General features: G+C 40.3%; 1 protein-coding gene across 1 annotated transcript in view; it reads left to right on the forward strand.

Moving 5' to 3' along the window:
• The window catches only part of ANTXR1 (ANTXR cell adhesion molecule 1), a 223,120-nt gene that overhangs the window by 19,025 nt on the left and 187,688 nt on the right, over positions 1-16,407 (forward strand). The window contains exons 2-3 of the mRNA XM_054593556.1: positions 9,240-9,311; positions 14,073-14,144. Coding sequence (XP_054449531.1) covers positions 9,240-9,311; positions 14,073-14,144 — 144 coding nt within the window. The remainder of the gene's footprint in view (positions 1-9,239; positions 9,312-14,072; positions 14,145-16,407) is intronic.

Below are 16,407 nucleotides of genomic sequence, written 5' to 3' on the forward strand. Positions count from 1 at the left end.
CAAAAAAAAAATTAGTTTACTTTTAGCTCCCAAACTCTTCTTCTTCCCATGTCTACCTACTGGGTAGCAGAAGGGATGAAAATCCATAATTTTGAACCCAACTGATAATAACAGTCTGATGTGATTTTTTGAAATCCCTTTGAGCGACATGCTCAGGCTTTCTGACTTTGCCCTTCCCCAATAAAACCTGGACATATGAGAAGGACTAATTTGCCCTTATGACTAGGTCCTTTGGTTTTACACCAGTTGGTTTCATGGAAAGCTGTATCACATCTTCAAGGAACAGAAAATTTCAGTATTAGTTAAACTGTTCCAGAAAATAGAAAAAGATGAATTTTCCCAATTTGTTTTTGGAAGCTAGCATATACCTGGTATCGATATCTACCAAAGATAACACATTCATATACAAAACTTCTGACCAAATTTAATGAAAACATTATATCTGAACCAAATATAATTAAAACTAACACTATAGTAAAGGAATAATATATGAAGACCAAGTAAAATTTACCCTAGGAATGCAAGAGTGCTTCACTATTTAGGAACTAATTTCAATAACTCATATTTATTTTAAGCACCAAAGATGAAAACCAAATTAATTCCTCAGCAGAATCTGAAAAGACATCTCTCTGAATACTTAAGTTCAAAGGACATAGAGGATATGAATAATAATTAATGAGGTTGATTTAATAAATATATTTTGAGCCCTATATTCCACAGAGAATAAACTTTCCTTTAAAATGCCCATGAAATATTTATTAGGTCACAAAGAATGCGCCCATATATATCCCAAGGCACAATTTCTCCACTCCACATTCTCAGTAATAAATAACAGGAAATGAATAGTGAAAGTAAACTAAAACTTCAGCTACCAGGAGAAAAAGTATAGATTTTTATATTGTCACGAGGAAGACTGAAAGAAAGTGGCTCTCTTAGGCCGAGGATGGCCAACTATGGCCTGCAGACTGTTTTAGCAAATAAAATTTTATTGTAGCACTGCCACACCCCTTGTGTTCAATTACTATCAATGGCTACTTTTGTGCTACAACAGCAGAGTTGAGTAGTTGCCACGGCAACCATATAGCCCTCAGAGCCTAAACTATTTACTGTCTGGCCCTCTACAGAAAGAGGTTGCTGACTCCTGGACTAAGAAAACATTTGCCTCCCATGGAAAATGGACAAAGAGTATTGATACCAAGGTCAGCAGTTGCCCAGGGCCCTGCACTTAGTTTAATGCTCTGCTGTGCTAATGATTTGTGTACAAGCGGCCCTGCGTTTTCATTTTGCACGGTCTTCTACCAATCATATAGCTGGGCTGAATTAATACTCAATGTTTTCGAAATGAAGAAAATCAAACGAACCATAAATATCAAAAAGAATCTTGGCTTATAATAAAATGCTTCCACATAAAAACTACAGTGGAGATCTATATTTATTTTTAAAACTTACAGGTATTTCAGAAGAAGCTAATTCAGAGTGTGAGGGAAGGGTGGGAAGTGAGTTGCAGTGGCTGCCATGTCCTGCACTGAGGCCACTGTGTTCCAAGCAGGGTGCCTGGCACCCTACAAACATTAGATTTAATCCTCAAAGCGATCTTTAGGAGATAGATCCTATTTTCTCCAATGCAGAAAGGAGGAAAGGAGGGAGGGGGGGCAGGGACAAGGAAGGGAAGGGGAAAGTCAAGGAACATATAGCAAGGACTCATGGACAAAACCAAAGGGGAAGAGCTGAGGGAGGGAAGGAGGGAGGGGGCAAGGGAAAGTGGTGGGGGGTTGGCAGAGACATGTATTTGAAAAAATAAATTAAAATAAAATTTTTTAAAAAAAGGAGGAAGCTGAAGTTGAAAAAAGTGAAATTTTGTTCAAATGTCACACTAGAAGTGGAAGAATAGGAGTTTGAACTCACATCAGCCAGTGAGTCAGTCCTCATAATTGCTGGTCTGAACAGCCTGAAGAGCCTATTCTTAGGAATTTTTAAAAATCCAATATGAAGAAATACAGTAATCACAAATATATGTGTTTCAGGGTAGAAAAACTTATTCTCACTGTACTCAGAGATATAGAAAATAATGTAAAGCTGCTTTGCTTATCATCAAAAGACCCTCCTGCGGGGGGCAAGTATGGTGAGGAGGTGGGAGGAGAGACAGCTCTCTTCCAAACTGGAAGTCTTAGCCCAAAGCAAGAATTTAAACACTCAGGAAGTTTGTCTCTTCAAGTTTTGCTCCCCACCTGCTTCTCTCTCTTCTATGGCTGTGTGTTTGAAGGAGTCTTACTGTGTCCTGTGGCATGCGCGTGAATGGGGCCTCCGACTTCCCTTGTCTGGTCTTGGTTGCCTGGTGGTCATCCACAGATCACATTGGTGGCTTTGGCTGGGGGCCTGGGAGTCTCATCTATCACATCTTGGTGTGCATTGCAATTATGGGAAATACCTTTGGGCAGCTAACCAATTTTCTGTGTTCTTAACAACAATAATCATTTTGTGTTGAACTTGCACCAAAGTACTGCTAGTTGATAGGAGAAAATATTTTTAGACTGTTCCGGTATGTGTATAAGTGTGTGTGTGTGTGTGTGTGTGTGTGAGAGAGAGAGAGAGAGAGAGAGAGACAGAGAGACAGAGACACAAGGGAAATTAGTAGAGGTGAAAGGAGAACATAATTTTGCTGTAATATTCCCTTGATCTTGATCCACAAGAAAAAGTACAGTTTACATCTTGACACAGTATATATGCATTACTTACACATAATTGGCCAAAAATCTGACATAGCATTACTTTCCTCTATGCACTTCATCCTGATATTTCTATCCTATTCTATTTTTCCCCCCAAAATGTTGGCAACGTCCCACCAAACTGATTTCCCAAGTCACTAACAGGTAGCATTCTGTAGGTTAAAAGTCATTGTTTTCATAGCCATCTGTTGGATTGACTAAAAGGGAAATTCCTCACAAGTCAGTAGGGTGGGGCTGGGCATCCTGGGCTGGAGTCTCCATGACAAGGACAGGCTCAGGGTGAGGAGCGTCAAACTCAAAGTACAGTGCTTAGCAGCTTGGTTTGGATCTCGACTGGTCTCTGAAAAAGTTGGAGTGGAAGCAAGAGTTGAGGTCAAGCTTTTTGAGCAGGAGGGAGTGTTGGCCATGTCCCCAGTCAGTAATAGGAGGGTAAGGGTTGAAGGCCTGGGCTGGGTTTAGGGCTCCAGCCAGTTAGGGTGCAGTGTGAGGTTAGGAGGAAGGAAGAAAGGCCAAGAAAGAAGCTGGGGAATGCAGGGAGGGGGCAAATGAACTTGGAGCCTTTGATGGCAGAACTAATTGCTGGGCCTGCTTAGTGGTGTCTGAGGCTGCTATACCCTTCAGGATTAGCTAGGACCTGGGTGGGTCGCTGAGGATCTCACTGACTTCAGCTGGGTGGGGCTAAGTAAGGAAAAGCGGGAACCGACAGTTTTATAATTTCCATCTCAGAGCAACCCTTTTCTTCCAGATTCAAGAGACTCCTGGGTGATGGTTCCAACCATGAGCTCTCTTTTTTCCCCCTCATTTTATTCTTACCAATGTGCAAAAGAAGGAGAGATAATTTAAACTCAATTTGGCCCACTTAATTCTGACTCTGGTTGTGTGTGTGGCTAATGGAAAGAGCCTGTGTTTCTAAGGAGCTTAACCACAGAGAACTTTGGAAACTCACATAAACACAAAAGAATGTATTTCAGAAAACAAATCAGAAAGAGACTCAGCGTTCTTATTTTTCTCCTACTCTTTGCATATTAGACCCTTGGAAGTAAGTGAGCGGTAATCTGAAGGCAGTGCAAAAATCCCTCGCTGGGAACACACAGTGAACACAATGCGCAAAAATTTGTTGAGTTTTTACCACGTTCCACTGGAGAGGGCATAGAAAAGCAAAAAGAAATAAGAAACGCTAGAGCTTCCCCCAGCAGTGCCCTTCTTGTGGGACTAGCAACGAGGCTTTGGCTCCCTCTGGGCTGGGCAGCCCTTCTTAAAGCCAAGTCAGAAGGTGGTGGGGGAAGGTGTCGACTCTGATTTTGAGTGGACCCAGGTATAATGAATGACTCTTCTAGCACAGAACTCTGTACTCTCACTCTGTTGCAGCAGAATTCCTAGGAGGCTACTGAAATTCCAAATTTTGTTGAGATTTATATTTGTGGAATATAAATGCCAAGAAGGGACTCGAATCCTCCAGACCATCCTGATACCCAGCTGGTCCATGGACATCTTCAGAGGATAGACTTGCATTTGAATTAGGATTTAATTGAGTCAAATATCAGGGAGCTTTCACATCCACTGATTTCCAAAACATGGGGCATTTCAACTCTCTGTGACTATCATTTGCCTAGCAATTGTGCTTTAAAAGCAATTCTAAAAACAACAATCCGCAACACAGTCCAATGGAGTACATAGCCCAATACTACTTACATTTGGGCTGTGAAGGAGTTTTGTATTTTTCCCTTGGAGCTCCAGTCACTGTGGCAGGAAGAGCCATTGCTGCCTGAAGAGAACATCAGGATTCCACAGATAGAGTTTTAAAATCATTAAGTCTTAAACTGGTTAGCGTGATAATTTAGATATTTTACACAATATAGTGTAGAGAGATGCGGGAATTGGATCCCCCAACCGGCACTCTACTTCCGGCTGTGACCAGGAGTCCATTTAGGTCCTCAGGGTTGAGAGGAAGCCAAAGGTCTGAACGTGGGCTCACCTACCTGGGTCGATGATTCTGGGAGTAGCTACTAGGCCAGATTTCAAACCAGAAAATCAGTTTATAAGGCAATGTGCCGGCAAAGCATGCATATTTTCACAGGAAGTCCAGAGTGAGTCAAAGGCTCAGCCTAGCTATCCATGTGGGAGAAGGGGTGGAGCCTGACTGAGGTGCCAGTGGATGGGTGCCAGGGGCCCCGTGGATGAAGTCCTCAGACTTCAGAGTGAAAAGGTCCAGCTCTGGCCACTGGGTGGTGGTGAAGCAGTGGAGAGGACTGTGGCATCAAGCAGGCAAGCCTTTTACTCCAGGGGATTTGGGTTAAAGAGATATAAGCAGGACTCCTGTGAGAGCTCTTTTCCATGGGGTGATTGGATCTTGGGGTAGGACAGAACATGCATGTATGGGTTAAGGAGGCTCAGTAATAATGACTAGAAGGATTCCAAAGTGCAGATCTAGATAACCCTATATTCTGCCCCTTCTGTATCTGAGGCCCCTTGGGATGTCATGGTAACCCAGAGAAGAGAAAGCCAGTTTGCTTCCCAGGATCTTAGGAGATTATATTTACCCTCAATGCTTGAGGGAACAGGCTATGTACATCTCAAGTGTGTCCCACAGGGGGTATATTTTGGCCGAGGCTTACATAATTGTGCAAAGAGTGATCATGTGTAAATATGAAACAGCAATCTTAACAGTAACAGGGCAATTATTTTGAGAGTTGGCATGGGAGAAATAAGCCAGCCAACACCTCCTCACTTCCAGTTTTATCTGGGAGACCTCATTTTATTTTCTTATTGGGCAATGACTGCACCTGCCTATTAACAAGAACGTTTTCTAGATAGACCTGAACTTTTCTCAACACCGTATGATATTTCTCGGATATTTCTGTATAGCTAGCATAACAGATTAGATGAATACCAAAACTGTGTAAATTTTACATTAGTAACAAGAATAGTGAAAGTGAAATTTTTTAAGACAAAAAAATGTGAATTATCATCAGGTGATCTTATTCAATAAATAAAGGAATGCAAATTGATTTGTGGCTGTGAAATTGAGCCAATCCTTGAGAACAAAGAAGTTAACCAAAGATTTACTTCAAACCCCTGCTCCTTGAGCAGAGAGCCAAGAATAGTCCCTAAATTCTAATTCAAGTCCCTATTTCACAAACACTTTGCCTCCCCTGCCAGTATAATTCCCTCACTGCACAACTTCTTTGCTGATGAAGAAATCAAACTCAAGATGGGGTCAGTGTGAGGATTCTTTTCGAATCACTAGGCATCTTACAGTCCCTCTTAGTAACCAAACTTTCAGATAGTACTTTTCCTGGATATATGGACCAAAGCACAACATAGCATTTCAGGAGTGGGCAGAGGCACAGATGACCAGTGTCCAAGGAACTCTTGATTCCAGCGGAAAAGAATAACAGAATTCTGGATGGGACCATGACTTACAGTCCGTCGGTCATGTGGTGCCTCCCCTGAGGCACTCACACAGCATTGGGCCGTCATCGCTGGACCCCAGGACCAGGGTACCGACCCCACTCCTGAAGGAGAGCAGCCAGGACCAGCCTTTGAGATTCAAAGGATACAACTAAATCCTGTCCAGGATGATGACTGGGATTGTAATGAATGAGGGTTTCCAAAGCATTAAAAGCCCAGGGGTAAGATATACAGTTCTAGTAACCCCTTGGGAGTCTTCCGGCTGAGCACTGGAGCAGTGCTCTAGAATCATGGACCCAGTTGCGAAGGCTCTTCGGGTTCACATAGGGTCACAGGAATTGGCTGGAGCCATCTGAGCCTAACCCCAGAGTATTTAACCAAATTAGGAAGGAAGAGGTGATGTCCAGCTGGCAAAAAATCAGGCGCTTCCATGAGTAATAGAGGCTTCTCCTCTCAGTGCTCTTCTTTCTTAAAAAATGATATTTTATTCATTATGCTATTAGAGTTGTCCCAATTTTTCCCCCTGTGCCTCTGTCCACCCGGCACCCCCAAAACCCTCAGGCAATCTCCACACCATTGTTCATGTACATGGGACATGTGTGTAAGTTCTTTGGCTACTCTAGTTCCTATACTATAATTTACATCCCCATGGCTATTTTGTAGCTACCAATTTGTACCTCTTAATCCTCTCACCTCTTCACCTATTCCCCAACATCTACCTTCCATTTGGCAACCTTTTTCTTAAAGAAGTCCCTTTAACATTTCATATAATAACAGTTTGGTGATGATGAACTCCTTTAGTTTTTTTCTTGTCTGAGAAGCTCTTTATCTGCCCTTCAATTCTAAATGATTGCTTTGCTGAGTATAACAACCTTGGTTGTAGGTCCCTGCTTTTCTTGAATTTGAATATGTTTTGCCAATGCTTTCTAGCCTGCAAAATTTCCTTTGGGAAGTCAGTTGACAGTCCTATGGCAGCTTCTGGTAACTAACTGGTTTTCTCTTGCTGCTCTTAAGATTCTCTCTTTATCTTTAAACTTTGGTATTTTAATTATGAGGTGTCTTGGAGCGGGCCTCTTTGCATCCATCTTGTGGGCTCTCTGTGCTTCCTGGGCTTGCATGTCTCTTTCCTTCACCAAATTAGTAAAGTTTTCTTTCATTATTCTTTCGAATAGATTTCCAATTTCTTGCTCTTTCTAAAATTCAGAATTTTAGATACTTTGGGAAGTGAAAGTTATCCTTTTTCTAAAAAAACAATTCCTACTTTCTGTATCTGATTGAAGAAATGCTTCAGTAACCTAACAACATAAAAATCTTATATAGTTCATCCAGTGGATTTTAAGTCATTCCCATTAGGCGTTAGTAACCCAGGGTTACATATGGTATGAGTCTGTGATTGAATGAGCTTTTTCCAATTAGAAATCCATTGTCAGAGCATCATTCATTGAAGCATTTGTTCTTTCTCCTCAGTTTGAATCACCTATTTCACTATATAGCATGAGCTCACATAGTTTCAGATCTAGGGTCTCTATTTTACCCCATTGGTTTTGCTGTTATGTCATGTATCACACATGTGGGGTCATTATGTCCGCTAGGGAAAGCCTTCCAATTTTGCTCAATCATAATTGCCCTGATGACTTTTAAATATTTAATCTTCTCCTTATTTTTAAAGTCGGTTTTTGAGCTTTGTAAAACATCCATCCAATCAGAATTTTTCCTGGAATTGAAGTTATAAATTAACTTGGGTAAAGTGATATATCCTTATATGAAGTCTTTCACTGTAGGATCATAACATACTGTGTCATTTGTGTTCAAATTGAACCAACATATCTGTTTAGGTAGGGGGCAGAGAACAATACATTCCCCTCAGAGGGCAAGAATGCACTCAGTGAGAATTCTTAAGGATGTCATACCATGAAAAGGAAGACGTAAAGTCTACTTTGCACAGATTTGTCTTAAATGTCTATAAAATAGTCTGCAACAAAGAAAAATAGCCACAAATAACTCTCTAGAAGTTAAAATGAAGGTAAATGAGTGTATGAAAAAATAAAAGTAAATCTGAAACCAGTGGAAAATGTTTGCAGTAGAAAATGTCAGACTAAAAGGAGCAAACTCTAACCTCAATAATGATTAGAATGACAGGCAGAAACGGAGAGCTCAGATGAAACAGATCTGTAAGGAAAGGAAAGAGGCATCATAGCTACAGAAAAGAGCAGGTTAGAATAGAAAAGCTTCCTATAAAGTCACTGCAACAAACTGAGTATGAACATTATGGAAATATTTATAAGCTAAATTAAAGCCATAATAAATAGTACCAGGAAAACAGAAGTCAACTTTGGGAAATAAAGAAGCCCCTTTCAAATCTAAAATTATGTAATTCCATGTGACCTAGAGAATATTTCCCTCTTTTTCCACTAAGGGATTTCCTTTTTAATAAACAAAAACCTGTGTAGTTTTTCCTCTCTTATTTATTAGAATGACTAGTTACATTAGATTTCCTTACATGTTGAACTATCAATATAGTCTTGAAATAACCTTTGCCGATTAATTCATTATTTTTTTGTTCCTATCGGATTCATTTTGCTAATATTTTCTTTAGAGATTTTGTCTCTATATTTACAAATGAAATTGGACTTTTTTTTTGAGGAGGAGGATTTGTTTATTTTTGTCTGTTTGGGCGTCCAGTTTGTGCTCATTTCATTTAAATGAGTTGGAGTTGTTCTTCTTCACTTATCAAAGGAATAATTTAAATAGCACAAAAAATAACAGTTTCTTAAAGGTTAAAAATTAACCTGTGAGTCTGGTTGAGCCCAGGGTTTTTTTGTATGTTTGTTTATTTGTTTTTTTAATGTGTGAGTGTATGGCATTCAAGTAGGAAGGCATGGGAAGTGGAGTAAAGACAGTTCTTTAACAAAAATTTTAAGAACACTAACATTAATTCTAAACATCATTTCAGATAATTTCCAGATTTATAGAAGTTTCAGATAATGAATGAGTCCATTTAATGAATAGGTCAAATGTCAATTAATGGAATATGACGAGAAATGATAAAAGGTAAAGACAAATGAATACCTGATTAAGTGAAGCCTGCTTTTGTTTTCCTAGGTCAGGAAGCGTGCTGCACCACTGGAATGAGATCTATTACTTTGTGGAACAGTTGGCTCATAAATTCATCAGGTGAGAAACATATGCACAGTTCTGTGCCATGAGCAAAACCAGCCTGTATTTGCTATTCTACAAACTAGTAACTACTTTGGGGATGCTTTTTCACAAAGATAGACGCAGACACTCAGATCTTGGACAAGACTTTGTTTTAATGTTTGCCACATATTAGAACAACTGTTGGCTTCGTGTTTTCAAGAGGACTTCAGTTTGGTTTAAGACCAAAATTTTAACTTTGTCTTCTCTTTTTGAATAATATATTCTTCTAGAAAAATAATTAACATTATTCTTTAACATTATTCTTTCACAGTGTATCAGGCTGGAGCAATTGACTCATTTTGGGGCACTCTTGTGTAGGGAGTATAAGGGGTATGTAAAGTGACCAATTCACCCCCATTTTGCCCAGAACTTTTCCACTTTTAGCACCAAAAAGTCTCACATCCTAGCAACTCCCCTCAGTTCTGGGCAAACCAGCTATATGCCCTATTAGGTAGAATTTTCTGAGCATTCTCAACACCCCTTTCCAAGAGAGGACAATGTAGTTTTGAACATTGTCCCTATAAACATGGCAGGGACTTTGGAGGTCCTACTTTCCCATAAGTATAGACACCCACTAGTAAAGGAAAGGAGGTCCTTTCGCCATCCTTGGGTGCAGCCTCCAAGGAATAAACAACTGTGATAACTTTCATGAAGGTGCTTGAAGCCAGCTGTCAAGGTCTTTGGTAAAATTGTTTCCAATTGTAAATTCTAAAGCCTCTCCTTTCTTGCTGATGGCCTCTGTTGAGGCTTCTAACCAATATGAGTAACCATATACTTTTTTAAATAAAGTTCCTTGTCTCAGAAGACAGATTCTGCTCTGAGACCAGAGCAATGACCAACATGTTCCCTCCAAATTCACTGCTCTCAACATGTACCCACCTGTCTGATTGGAGGTACATGTCCTCTCTGTAATAGCAAACCTAGAAGCTGCAGCAGGAAGCATCTAAACCCAGATGAATGAGAAAAACAGATGCTGAGAGGAGAAAGGAAAATGGGGGAAAGTAGAGAGGAAGGAAGGAAGCAGATACTTGGATGCTATTAAGAGCAAAATATTTAAGGGAATCATAGTAGCTTAGAATTGAAAGAACCGACCTCCCAAGCTATCTATCCAAGGAAGCATTCACTTTTACTTGAATAGCTTTCATGAGAAACTGCTGCCTTTTGAGGCAAATAGTTAACAGTGGGACAGTTCCAGTTTCCAGAAAAGTCTTGCTGTCATTGAGCCAAAATATCCTGTCCTGCACTTTTATTCATTGATTCTTTGGAGTTATATAAAACAAATCTGCCTTTAGGCACTTCACAGTATCTGCTATGTTCTCTGCTCTCCTAGTCTTCTGTTCCCCTGAAGCATAAGCATCTCCTGGGAAAAGCTTTGAAGTCTGGCAGATGTGGATTTGAATCTAAGCTCCATTGTGCAACCACAGTAATTAACTTACCTTAGCTGAACCCCCGTTTGCATGTAAAAATTATGAGAGAAAACATGTGCAAACAACTAGCCCAGCACCTGATTTAGAGAGAGCACTCGACGACGCTTGTCTTTCCCAGTTCCTTCCGCAATTTCAGACACGTTGATATCTTAGAATCAAAGAAAGTTAAAGGTAGGGATTTGAGGACCTAGGAGACTACTTAATCCACCTCTCGTTTTACGAAGAGACTGAGGATAGGTGTAAGTTGAGATGGCTTAACCCAGACCACAGGGCGTTTTTCTCTGATTATCTACTCTGTCCTCTTTGGACCCCCTCAGAGTGTGGCACCAAGACATGACAGTCATGCAAACTCCAAGAATGAGGGACTGTATTTTATGGATAGTTGTAGCCAAGTGCCTGTAACAGTGCCTGACACATAGTATATAATCAGCCAATAATTTTGAATAAGTGAATAAATTTTTTAAAAGAATGAATAGTTTTTACTTATTCATTTTAATAAATAGGCAGCTGATACAGCAGAGGGAAGTTTATTCAATAACAATGACTGCAATGATTAGTGCAGATACAGAATTTCTAATTTCAGTGGGATTCTTGGAATTTCAAGTCCCATTATTTGCCTTTATTCTGACCCCTTCCCATTTTCCTGATGGTGAGTCTAACTCTTCACCATTTTCTTTCAGCTTCCAACCTACACCTCATACCCATCACTCTCAGCGAGGAACCTCACCTCCTCTTTCATCAAGAACCTAGAGAATAGCAGACAAGTGATTATCTCTAGTTCCAATCCTGCTCTTAAAAGATGCATGTGTATCCTTCCCATAGTTTCTGAGATTCCAGTGTCCTCCCTGTTTCAGACCAATCTCTGCATTTTAGTCCATTTTATCCCGTTGCTTCCAATCTTCTCCAGGTCTTCATTTCTTTCTTGTATTTTCTCCACCATTTTTTTCTGTCTCCAGTTCCACTATTGATATACAAAAACTAATCTCTCCTGCCCCTTGTCTAAAAAAGAGAAACGACAAAGTTGTTGATCATGTCTTCCTGTAGATATAAGCTATTTCTTTACTGGTTTCTTACTCAAATATCCTTAGACACTTGCTGTCTCTACATTCGTACTTCTTATTCCCACTTAACCCACTGCCACCTGACTGCCTCTACCTGCTTGCTCTCACGCAAGTCACTAAGTGACGTCCTAGAGGACAAAGCCAGTGGGCACCTTTCAGCGCTTCTTTTGCTGGACAGAGGAGCTCCATTTGATCAGACTTACCTTTCCTTGAAATTCTCTCCTCCTCAGGCTTCTGGCTCTCCTTTCATCTCACTGACCAGAGCCAGGCCTTTAAATGCTGGTGCTGGTTTTAAATGTGTTGGCTCTCACCCCTTCTTGCTGCTGATGTGTTCTTTGAACACTTTTACTCACAACTCCCAAATTATGTCTCTAGCCCAGACTCATATACCAAATGCCTCTTAAGAGACCTACATGTCTCACATTTAAAATGTATTTTCTTTTTCCTCTTTTTTTTTTTTTAAGAGAGAGAGAGAGGGAGCAGGAAGGGAGGGAGAAAGAGAGGGAGAGAGAAACATTGATTGGTTGCCTTCCGTATGTGTATGGCCCAAGGACCAAACCACAACCTAGGGATGTGCCCTGACTGGGAATCAAACTGGTGACCTTTCACTTTGCAGAATGATGCTCAACCAACTGAGCCACACTGGCCAGGGCTAAAATGTATTCTTTCTAGAGCTGAACTCTATAGAAGGGAGGGAGTATACTGTGGTGGTTAAGTGCCCAAGTTCTAGGATCAGAATGTGTGGTTTTAAGCCCCAGATCCACCACTCTTCCTCTGTGTGACCTTTATCCTTCAGGGTCTCAATTTTCTTTTGTGGAAAATAAGAATAATAATAGTATTGATCTCATAAAATTGTTTTAAGTTTAGTGAGATAATACAGGCAAATCACAATAGTGCCTGGCACATAGTAAGCACTTGATAAGTGTGGCTGTAGTTGGTATGATTGTTATTGTTGTTATTTAGGATATGATATCCTGCTGGGCCAGCACTGGTGAGGTAGTAAGAGGCAGTGTGATGTCATGTACAGAGAACTCAAGTCTGTTTCAAGAGATCAATATTCAGCGCATCAGGTATTGCTTGGGCTCTTACCAAGCATTAAGTACCATTGTTAAGGGTTTCCAAAGATGTTTCAAGCATACAAGTATGGCGATGAATGTAGACTTTATCCTGCAGGCAGTAAGAGCCATTAGAGATTTTATTGCAAATGATTGACATGATCTAATTTAGATTTTAGGAAAATAATTCTAGAAGCAGTGGAACAAGGAATGATGATAGACAAGGTCAACCCTAGGCAATAATTGGTCAGATAATTGAGGGCCAGTTCCTAAGCTAGGAAATGGAAAAGAGGGACAGGTTTGAGAAATGTTTAGGAAGTAGGAACTACAAGAGTTGGGGCCAGATCAGGTTTGGGAGTTTATTGCATTGTGAAGGAATGGGTCCGTGCTCTGGTGGGTGAGCCACATACCCACCCAGAGAGAGGCCCACAGGATGGTGTTCTACCGGTGAATCCACTGCAATCTCACAGTTCGTCCTGCAGACAGAGAAGCATGTTTGGTCCCTAGCTGAGAGTTGTCATGACACCCAGAGCATGGATTCTACATTGACAAAGCTCCTAAGTACAGCCACATACAAACCATGTCAATCTATTCATTAATAATGAGAAGTATAACTACCAAGTGGAATAGATACTCTTATGACCCATCAGCACATTCTCTTTATAGGATAACCTCCTTGGGAAGCCAAGTAGAAATTAAAAGCCAATGGTGATCCTACTTTCAGAGCAAAAGGACTTCATGTATGATCTTAATGGCTGATGGCATCAAGCTACAACAGTCCGAGACACTCTCTTCTTTATAGGGCATACCAGCTGACTATGGAGACACTATCAAATTTTGTCTGTCAGCATCCCCTTTTTAGAGACACCATGTAGGCCCCTCCTCTTCTAGGGACACACTTCTTCAGAGCACAGGCAATGAAGAATTTTATCTTCCTTATAATTGCGCTCACTGAGTGGTGGTGTCAAATCAGAAGCAGCCTCCCAGCAGACGACAAGGGTCTTCTTCCTGGTCCATAGCTTCAAGATTGCTGCTGGCTAAATACTTACAACACTAACTGTGGAAGCCTCTTGGGTTGTAGTTCCTCAGTTTTGGCGGCAGTGATGTAAAGGGAAGGGCAGGGAGGAAGCCTGGAAGAGAAGGGCATTCCACAGCCTTCCTGTCTGCCCTAATGGAATTTCTTTTCCTTTCCAGCCCACAGCTAAGAATGTCCTTTATTGTCTTCTCTACTCGAGGAACAACCCTAATGAAGCTAACAGAAGACAGGTAAGGGTGCTCCCTGTTCCAGTCATAAAAATGCCCATCTTTTTTTGAATAGTTCTCATATTTCCACCTTGCTGCCAACCTTGACCTGTCAGTCATTTTAATCTAATAGTTTTCTATTTTCACTTAAGCCTGGAACCTTGCACATTGACCCATCTGTTAATTTACTCTGCAATGGTTTTGATAGAATTTCCTGATGTTGGTGAAATTTTATAAATGGCTAAATCACATTAAGGTAAATCTTACACTTGATTGGTGACTTGGTCTGCTAACTTGGAGCAAAACGTTAGCAAACCAAATTCTTGGGGGACTGTATTTTCTTTTATTTAAATTAGATTTATTTTGTGGGTTAAGGGTTTAGACGTATAATAAGCACACTGTGAGAGAAGTAAAAACTTGAAATATTGTCATACATAATTACTAAGCAGGGAATAGAAAGGGAGGGTTTATGATACCACAAAATAAAGGGAAATTTGAATCAGGTGTGGAAAAATGTTGTTGACATAAAAGGATTAGATAAACCTAGCTTAACAAAAATACTGTTTTGGGTTTTACCACCTGCAGATGAAAACTAGCAATAACAGAGACATTGTCATTTATTCATAGTTAGGGTGATATGTTGAGAGTGGAGATGACAGTTTTGAGTTAAGGACACTTTGTCTACTTTTCATGAGGTGATATGGTCCCCATGAGAGAAGCACCATGGGGGACAGATGTGGGACTTATGTATGGACATGTTGGTAAAAGGAAAGGAGGAGGGTAAGTGTAGGAAGGGCAGGAAGACTTTATTCTATAACATTCTTCTAAAACTAAAATGGGACTAACAGGATGGATTTGCACCGATGCAGCAAACTGGAGCTACTCCCCATTTCTCTCCATGTCTGCGTTTTCCACCTGTAATGAAAAGAGTAACCCATACCACTTAGATGTCTTCAAACCCTGTTTCTCATTCAGCAGCATTCTATGCATGCATGCCATATGAGAGGCGCGGAGATGCTACTCTAAAACCAGGAATTTCCTATTCCTTGTTAACTGAAGGAGAAACTGAGGCCATATCATGTTCCTAAGGATGCCAAACAGAACCCACACTAGACATGGGCCCCACTCTATTTTGCTGCCTTATGTTAATAAACAGGATCATAGGGCCCAAGAAAACTGTGTGACCTTTTTTAAAAAAATAATGGCCAAGGAGTTTAAGAAGGTCTGACAAAGTGTTTCTAGCCTGTGTGCTATATTCAAGACTCCTAATCTTTCTCAGCCTTTGAATGATGGCATCCTTTATGTCGGGATGTCTTTCATTCAGAGAAAACTTCCCTCTTACCTATTCTTCACATTTTCCTACAACTCAAGGCTGCCTCATGATGATTCCACTCACTCCATGCCTAAGAGTTTGGCCAAGAGACCAAGTTCACACATCACATCCCTGGTGGGTATTCTGTGTGCTACTGCTCACAGCCTCTGGGAAGTTAGGGAGGGCAGATGGAGTGGCACAGATTTGTAAACACTAATGGAACACTTAGATTTTCTGACCCATCTGGGTTATGCTAGTTCAAATTACTCACCTGAATCCTACATTCAATATAATTTTTTGTGCCTTAACTTCATTAGAATCTCCTGTTTGCTATAAGCAGCATTTAATATTTAAGGGCTGATAATGTAGCAAACAATAGCCAGAAATGCTTTCTTAAAGGCTATAAAGCTTTCATGTGGCAACTGCTTGGCCTAAACTGTAGGTCAGCTAACAAAGTATGACTTGGTTTACTGATGCTCCCCCAACCTTATCAGCCTGTGTGGAGATGTGGGCAAGCCATCTCCCCCCAAAATACTTTCTCATGAGATTGGCAAAGAGAATGAGGTTTTCAGAACTTTAAAGCTGGTGCTGTTCCTGAAATATATGGCTTTCAGTGTTTTAGTTGGTCACAGGAATTTGTATATTTTCCTCTATATCTCTTTTGATCTTTACAATCTCCCTATATGACCATAAAAGATGCGATATTATATGTAATAATTGAGGAAACATATAAGAGTTTTTAAAACTTGTTTAAGAAGAAGACATGAATTAGCAGAGACTCATTTCAACAAGAGCAAAAGATTTGGGGTAAATCACAGGAAATAACATCAAAGGTATATTTGCATCCAATTCTTGGGATCAAATCACATAGGGGAAACCATGGGAAGGGTGAAGAAATAAAAAGGAATATAAATATGATGTGCCAAAATGTAGATTTACTATTAGAATCATAACTATTATTTGTGCCTTTTATCT

Source organism: Pteronotus mesoamericanus, unplaced genomic scaffold (assembly GCF_021234165.1).
Source record: "Pteronotus mesoamericanus isolate MK-2021 breed Mesoamerican mustached bat unplaced genomic scaffold, CSHL_Meso_final scaffold_45, whole genome shotgun sequence".
Classification (NCBI taxonomy): domain Eukaryota; kingdom Metazoa; phylum Chordata; class Mammalia; order Chiroptera; family Mormoopidae; genus Pteronotus; species Pteronotus mesoamericanus.